The following is an 8,334-nucleotide window of genomic DNA, read 5'->3' as shown; positions in this document are numbered from 1 at the left end:
TGGCTGCCGGCTCATGGCTCATGGCTGCCGGAGACCAGCAACGATCGAAACCATCGACTCCTCGACGGCCTCCTCCGGCGGCTTAACAGATCTACGGCCATACCTGTGAACATCTCGTCTGGTCCTCATTGGCTGACGGCGGTACCAGCGGATGTACCTTTGAGGGAGGAAGTTGAAAGAAAACTTTACTAGAGCCCTTTCGCTCCGTGGAAAGGGAAGCACAGTAAAGCTCGCGCCATGGCGGGATTTGCTATGCTTGGGTTTAGGTATATTGGGGATTCGCTATGTTGAATTTTAAGTACAGCGGCTATGCCAAAGACTACGACAGACATGAGTTGTGGGTATAGACAACGACATTTTATTATGGCACTCTGCGCCAATCACGGGGGAGGCTCTGTACTCAGTTACAAAAATAATAAGGGCAATAGTTCACATAATTTATCCCTCCACCGAAGCGACGGATACGGACATCAACGGGAGCATGTGAGATTGTGCTTAATGCCCGACATTGCGTGCTTCTTCTCATCAAGTTTGCTTGTCGTCGCTGCAGTAGTTTCTAAGCAGATTTTGCCCGAAAGTATGGAAATGAGTCGTGCCATATTACTCGCAGTAACGGCAGAGAGTTAAGGCCGAACCGCATCGAGCGTTTTCTGCTCGCGAAAACGCGCCGCGCAAGCCACAGGCGCGCTGCCGCTGCCGCGGAGCCACCCGCACGCTGCGCGCGGCGCGGCAGGCGGCGGAAAAATGGCGGTGGCTTCGGCCGCGAAGGGGCGTCGGGAGCTCGAGCGACCGCTTCTGAGCGCTCTCTAAAATGCCGCTCAAGACACGCACGAAGTTGCTTGAGCGTTAAAGGAGCTTATAATGTGGGTAAAAACGGTACCATGAAACATCATCCGCGCCGCTACTGAATGCGCCCAAGGAATATCTGCCGGGGTGGTAAGCCTAAAGATCCCCAACGGAGCCAGCCGGCTGTCTGGAGTGCATTGAAACCGCCGCCATGAGGCGTGCGCCTCCCCATTGGCGCAAGTCGCCAGGCTCCTCCCACTGCTGCGCGCGACGCGCGTCAAAATCTAGCGAAGTCAGATGCTGCCGCGGGCGCGGAATCGTGGACGCGGGCGTCGAAAAAACGCACGCGCAACGCCGACGTGCGCAAATCGCGTGAGAAAACGCTCCATGCGGTTCACGCTTTATAGCAGAGCGGAGAATCGGTCCCGGTTCGGTACCCGGTATACCAGCGCATGCACACAACTAGTCTTCCCGCCTTCGGGCCCGTCCAGTAGCGCCAGTCGCCTACCGAGTATCGTGCCGGGACCGATTCTCCGCTCTGCTGTAACTATCTGCTATTTTTACACCGCCCCTGATCGCCTGATCGCCTGATCATCAACCATGGTTCGCGTCATTTGTTCTACAACCCTATAGGTTCTAGTGCGGGAAACGAACTCGGTAGGATGGCGCTTCTGTACTCGAAATTCATTATCTTATCCGACTGAAGTCTGCTTTAAAATTGGCGTCAATGTTAATTTTAATGACGCACAATTTCGAAAGCACGAAAGTTAGATTTTCTCTTCGTGGTCTCTGCAAAGTACGGCCCCAAGCTTCGCAACTTCTGCGCCACCAGCCACCGCATTTTCGATGCCCCTACGGGGTAAGCGTTGCGTCGCTGATGAGGTCTAATCCTCCGTTTTGGCTCTTTGTGCTTCTTTATGCCTTTCCGTGCCGTAAACAACTTGTTATAGCCTTGCATGTAAGCAAACAGTGCGTTTAGGGTACTTCAAAAAGGAGAGAGAACGAGAATAAAGTTTATTAAATGAAAGGAGTCAGGTAGTTGGTTTGCTCAGTTCAGGACCCGGTTAAAGAATCCAGCTGTATCAGCCCGGTGGATGAGTAGCAGCTGATCTTTGACGCTCCAGCTGGCCAGTTCTATCTCGCCCTGCTCAAGCGAAAGATTAGAAATGGCAGAAAGTAAGGAGTTGAGCTGGCACTTCCACACCATGCGATACAGAGTACAGGCGCTTTGCAGAATCAACACTTGAATGTGAACATCTTCAACAGAACTCTGTCTGGTTGGGTTAAACTTAAAAGGCAAATACACGAACCAAGGGCGTTTATTCAAAGCGGTCCCAACGTTTCGGAGCCAACTCGGCTCCTTCATCAGGGGTGACTATGTACTATTATGAGCAATATGAACGAGAACACAGGAACGCGTTGAAAACACCCTCAGACCCAGCTATCAGTGATACGCAGCGGGCGTCGTCAGAAACAAAGTGGAAAGGGGGACGCTGTTCTAACAACTGTTTCCATTCCCGCCGTGCGCGTCTTATCGGCTGTCGGACGATACCATATTACCGGCGAAATGACGCAAACTGCTGCTTTGTAAAAATGCCAGCGTGGTGGGAGTGCCCACAGTTAGTGGAACAGCTCCCTCCTTTCCCTCTTTGTTCGTTCACAGCGCCATCCGCGTATCGCTCTGAGTCTGTTTCGAGGCTGTTTGCCACGCGTTCCTGTGTTCCCTTTCATATTGCTCATAATAGTACAGACAAGAAGCAGCGGTTATACATAGCTTGCACGTGACGTCACGCTCGAGCGCTCGCGCGGCGGTAGCCATATTGGTGCAGTGGTGCTGGCATTGCGGCGTCAGCAGTTCGGGGAGCGCACGCGTTTGCTGCTGAGCTAGTCGCTTTTCACGCTTTTCCTGCGGCATGCCGCTGGTAGCGAGCAAAAAACCTTTAAACGCGACCTACCGCTGGGACCTTACGGGGCCTGCACGCGTGCAGTATGCGGAAAAGGTGCGGCTGGGCGACAACGAGGACCCATTCATGCTACGTCCGGGCATGGACACGGCCGGCGATGTGGACTTGTTTCCGGAGATAAGTTACGGCGACATCCTCAACTACCTCGTGTTTTCTGCCAACTTCCTCAGACTAGAAGAGATGAAGGCATTCAAGTCTACCGAAGAACATAATTACTTCACGAGCGGGTGGGTGAAGTCCCTGTCGGCTAAACAGCTACAAGACGCAAAGTGCTTCTGCTCGGAGAGGTAAGCAGCCGGGATCTTTTTTACTATTTCGTCGGTTCGGAAATCTTGCACGGAATGCTCGAAATAGAACCGCTCGCGCTAGAACAACTCTTCGCTGTTGCCGGTTACGTTTTGAGACACGATCAACAGTGACGAGCGCTCGCGCAGAGATGTGGGCAAGAAAAACTTGTGCATTGCATTTTTTTCTCTCGCAGGTGAACCATTCGAAAAGGTTGCGGGACCAGCCTCTGCATGTGTGGATTTTGTGCCAGAAAAGCGGGTCGTGCTCACTGCTCATTGCACCTGTATGGCAGGAGCAGGTGAGGCCTGTTCGCATGTTGGAGCCTGCCTGTATGCAGTTGAAACAGGTGTGAAGATGAAAAACGCTACAAGCTGCACCTCAAAAACGAACATCTGGCTTCCTGCGTACGTGGAGAAGGTGGAGTTCAAGAGGCTAAAGTACATCGACTTCACTTCGTCGAGAGGGAAGAAGCGAAACCTGGACGACATCATTAACAGCAGCAGTTCAGCAGTGAACGAATAAAAAAAACGAATGGACATCCCACCAGCAACCCAAGAGGAGCTTGGCGACCTGTACAGAGCATTTCAGAGCACAGGTGTCACACCTACATTATTTTCTGTGCTTCCAGAGTATTGCGAAAGCTTTCAGGAGCCTGTAAAAACAGCCTGTCCACTTGAGGAAGCTGTATCTCGAAAAGAACTTGGAAGACAACCTCGACACGCTTTTGAAGAAGGCTGACGACTTTCTTGCCACTTTTTCCATCAGGGACGACACAGTGAAGACAGTTGAGGCTGCAACAAGGCAACAAAGTAACTCGCCAGACTGGTTCCTTTACCGTGCTGGCAGAGTGACTGCATCAGTGATGAAAAGTGTGTGCCACACGAGTGTGCAGAGTCCTAGCTTATCACTGGTAAAATCGATTTGCTACCCTGAAAAAAAGTCCCTCAGAGTTCCTGCCGTCATGGGGGGCTTAGAACATGAGCAAGATGCTTCCGAGGCTTACAAAGCCAAAGAAGCTACAAAGCACCAGAACTTTGAGTGCCACAGGTCTGGACTCCACCTGAGTGCTGCTTACCCGTTCATCGGCGCAACACCGGTGCCATCACCTCGTGCAGCTGCTGCGGGAGAGGTGTTGTGGAATTGAAGTGCCCATTTTTGCTAAGAGATGCTCAAGATATCACCACCAGCATTCCATGTCTGAGTTACACTGGCGGAAAACTTCAGCTTTTGGACAATCATGCGTACTACTACCAAATTCAGACTCAGATGACAGTGTGCCATGTTGACTTTTGCGACTTTGTGGTGTGGGGACCAAATGTGCTGCACATAGAGAGAGTGAGACGCAATGATCAGTTTAGCAGAAACATTTGTTTTTCCGCAAGACAGTTTTTCCGGAACGTCATTCTGCCCGAGTTGCTCAGCCGATACTATACGAGGCAAGACAGAAGTCGTGAAGAACAGCCAGCAGACACAGTAGAGTACTGCTTCTGTCGTGGACCAGACACAGGCAAGATGGTAGTTTGCGACAACGAGGCGTGCAGCTACAAGTGGTTTCATTTCTCCTGTATCGGACTGAAACGGGCACCAAAAGAGAAGAAATGGTTTTGTCCCGAGTGCAAATAAGACAAGGACTAATGTCAGGCTTCCACAGTTTATTTCACCACAGCTGTGCCTGCCAGTGTGAAGCAACAGACTATCTTGATGAAATTTGCTAAAAGAGCACGCTAATGTTTCTTGTGACGGGAATGTAGAACGAGCTTCCAGTCTTAAAATAAAGGACCACGTGGAGCGACAGCGACAATTGTCGCTCAAGTGTAACTGAATGGATGCGGTGGGCTAATACGAGCGACGAGCTGTTGCAGACACCCCATCATACACTGACTTCTTTATTAAGCCCTCAGTGCCATGTTTCTTTCAAAACGAACACTCTGCACATGACCGCCAGACAACATTGAACACACGTAGCATCACAATACAAAAATGTGTTGAAACTGAATTGTACAATAATTGTATTACTGCCAGCCTACAAACAACACCGAAGTAATGAATGTCAAGAAGTCGCATCACGTGCAGTGGCAAGGGCAGTTGTACAAATTTGTAAATTCAAAGAGTTGCAAATGTAATGCACGACACACAGAATATGGTATGCCTGAAGCACAGCAGCGCATAAGATCCAAACAAAAAGGTAAACGGTCACCTTGCCACTTTAGAGTCGTTGGCTGGCAAAAGAGCATTCTGCCAAGACTGCTGCTCTACACATTTCGAACAAAACAAACAGCAGAAACAGAACTAAAAAATTCGAGCGTAACCAGAGTGGCACTGTAGAAATTGCAGTTTGTGTTGTAGTGTCACAACAAAGTAGTGCAATAATAATATTCAGACGAGGTTTCTACAGCTGAAAACTAACTAGTGTCCAACTAATTTTCAAACGCACAATCACGGGGGATATATCTTCCTTTCTTTGACTTGAACCATAACTTTGCTGCTGTTTGAAATCATAGTCGGTAAAACATGTTCCATTGCATTCAAATTATAAGTGAAATATCTGGAGTAAAAAAACGTTTCCATTGATTATGAGGTTTAACGAGCCGACGCTACGCAGGCGATGAGGCACACCATACTGGAGATCTCCGGATTAATTTTGACCACCTGGGGATCTTTAACGTGCGCCGAAATCTCGTACACACGGGCGTTTTCGCTTAAAAAGAATGTTTCCAATCACAGCTGACGATATAATGTCATTCGTCAACGGAAAGCACTTGCTCAATTAGCAGACTGTTTTAGTGATGCTACTATTGAAGGGCACAGATTAGAAAGGGCACAGCAAACAGTAACAATTTTGTCAAGTGGAGTCAAATTATCTCCAGGTCGGCAAACCACATAATCGATGGGCAGCGTGGCCTTCAGTATTGCATACTTATTTCTGATCAGCCCGATCACCCTCTCGACATGAATCCTGACATTGGCTAGTTTCCTGGTGCTTAGCACGTCTGCTACCGAAAGTTGCTTCTTGCCCTTGGTGAACGCTGGCACGTGAAGTCTAGCAGAGTAGAAGCCCACACTTTCAGACACATTGAACCCTCGGTCTGCAAGAACTACGTCACCCGGAAGTAGGTTGTCCAAAAAACCGCAGTGCTCTGTTATTTGTCTATCGCTAGCACGCCCTCCCCAGCCTTCAGAGATGAAGTTAACAATGCCTTGAGGTGCAATGCCAATCAAATACTTTGCCGTATTGCTGCCTTTGTACTGAGACCATGTCTCACTTCAGGGCAAGTATGATGAAGGCCTTTCTATCTTTATCTCAAAACAGTCAATGATGACTGCAACATTTTCCCCCAAAGAATCGTAGAAGGCTTGAGGCATTGTGCGTTGCAAAACACTTCTAGGCGGCCACAATATCTGAGACTTAAGGCGGCAGTAGGCAGCATGCAGCCATTTGTCGAATATGCGACACTGTGGCCTCTGACACGTTAAACCTAAAATCAAGGTCAGTGATGTGCAAATGTAGCTTCAACTTCATCAAGAAAAGCAGGAACTCCTGAAACTTCAGCAAGCTGTTGTTAGCGTTATGCGACACAAACCCCGCTACAACGTTGAACAGTGCGTAAAGGATCTGCAAATTCGCCATGCCGGTGTAGTACACAACTTTGGTGTCGCTACATTTCAGGGCATCTTCAGTCAGCTCCAGCAGCTTGTTTTCATTTCGCGCAGCGTAGAGGTGCTCGTTTAGGGATAAGCACTCCATCTCCATGGCTTCAATGTCACTCATTGTCAGATTGTCAGGTCTGTCTGGACTGCCATCCCTGGAACAAAATTAAGTTGTTGCATGGATGATCAATCAGCGCGAAAAATTCACTTGAGATGCGGAGAGGAGTTATTGGTGACGGGACTGGCAAATAAGCATGCGGAGATTCAACATCTGAGGTACTCCGCCGGTAAAAAAAAGAAACTTTCTCTCCACTTTTGACACGCTCGGTTTCAAACCACGACGACGAAAGTAGAGAACACAGGACTAGCGCTAGTCCTGTGTTATCTAATTTTGTTCCGTATTTATCGCGCTACTTAACTATGTTTCACAGTTCGAACCAACAAGCCCACATTTACGTGCTGACGAAAAAACGCTCACCTGTTTCGTCACTGTTCTCTACCCCGACTCCGTCTTCCGCTGGCGCCGGCGACGACCTAGAAACGGCAGCTGCGTCCGGATGCGTCGTCTGTGTTGTTGCCATTGCCTCGGCTCTACGCTCGGCGTCAGCTGCACGGGCCTGGTTCCGTCGTCTTTTTGCGCGAGCGTGGCGTTCAGGATCTCCCTGTTTCGCGCTGTAGCCGAGTAACAGCGTCGGGGCCCAGTCGGGGTCCGCCTCCTCCCACAGCTGTGACGGTCTGCCTACGGACGCAAGGGCATGTTTAAAAACGAGATTCTCCGTAGTGCTTCCAAGTCTCGCAGATAAATAATTATCGCGCACACGCCGATGGCTTACCTTTTACAAAGTGTGCGCCACAAACACGTATGCCAGTCCTCTTGGTGTTGAGATCGGCGCGGTTTATCCGCGCCAGCCACAGACTGCGTCGTTTCACACATAGCTCTTTCGTGCGGTCGCCCTGATGCTCGATTACCTTCGGAAGGCGAAAAAAGTTTTTGTTTGTTGATTTGGTCCAACATGTACGGTTCGAGCATCCAACAATTGCACAGATCACCATTGCGACGCGCTGGCAGTGGACGCACGATCGCTACGGCTGACTGCACCACTGCACCGGCATGGCGGAATGGTATCCCAGGGTTCCTCGCCGTGACGTCAGTGCAAGCCATGCATATAGGTGTCTTCTTTTTTTCTTTTTTATTACTGGATTCTTGCCCTTGCACGTCGGAGGCCGTGGGCAGATGGTGGGAAGGGCTCCGAGGGATCTATTCAGGCCTTGCCGGTTCCCCTGTATGTGCCAGGACTCAAGCAGTAATCTTTGTGAGTAATTGGTTTCGGTGCCAATCACCTGCGCGCCGTCAAAGTTAATCCTGTGGTCAGCTTTTTCGCAGTGCTCGGCCAATGCACTGCGCTGAGTGTCGGACTTGCGAACGTCGTTTTTGTGTTGGTGGAGGCGTTCCGGGAAGTTCATGGCCTCCCCACACATAACTAGCGGGGCATTGTGCGCAAGAAATTTTGTAGACGACCCCTTGGGATTTTTCTTTTGGCGGCCGCTCTTTAGGTCGAGGTATGAGCCGTCCAAGAGTTGACACTGGCTTGTGGGAGATGACAATGCCTTCCTTGCGAAGAATGCGGGATAATGTTTCACTCGTTCC

The 8,334-nt window shown here is 49.9% G+C and overlaps 1 protein-coding gene across 1 annotated transcript; it reads right to left on the bottom strand.

Annotated features, from left to right (window-relative positions):
• Positions 1–3,310: 3,310 nt before the first annotated feature.
• Positions 3,311–7,811, bottom strand: LOC144175280 (uncharacterized). Its single transcript, XM_077704368.1, has 3 exons — positions 7,520–7,811; positions 7,165–7,425; positions 3,311–3,438 (listed from the first exon to the last, which is right to left on the bottom strand). The coding sequence occupies exons 1-3, from the start codon at positions 7,737–7,739 to the stop codon at positions 3,311–3,313; spliced, it is 609 nt and encodes a 202-aa protein (XP_077560494.1). The 5' UTR covers positions 7,740–7,811.
• Between the last annotated feature and the right edge of the window lie 523 nt (positions 7,812–8,334).

This window comes from Haemaphysalis longicornis, unplaced genomic scaffold, assembly GCF_048455015.1.
Source record: "Haemaphysalis longicornis isolate Haplotype H1 unplaced genomic scaffold, Haemaphysalis longicornis Haplotype H1 scaffold_3, whole genome shotgun sequence".
NCBI classification, from domain to species: domain Eukaryota; kingdom Metazoa; phylum Arthropoda; class Arachnida; order Ixodida; family Ixodidae; genus Haemaphysalis; species Haemaphysalis longicornis.
The sequence above is the reverse complement of the archived record's forward strand: the minus strand, read 5'-3'. Positions and strand labels throughout refer to the sequence as shown.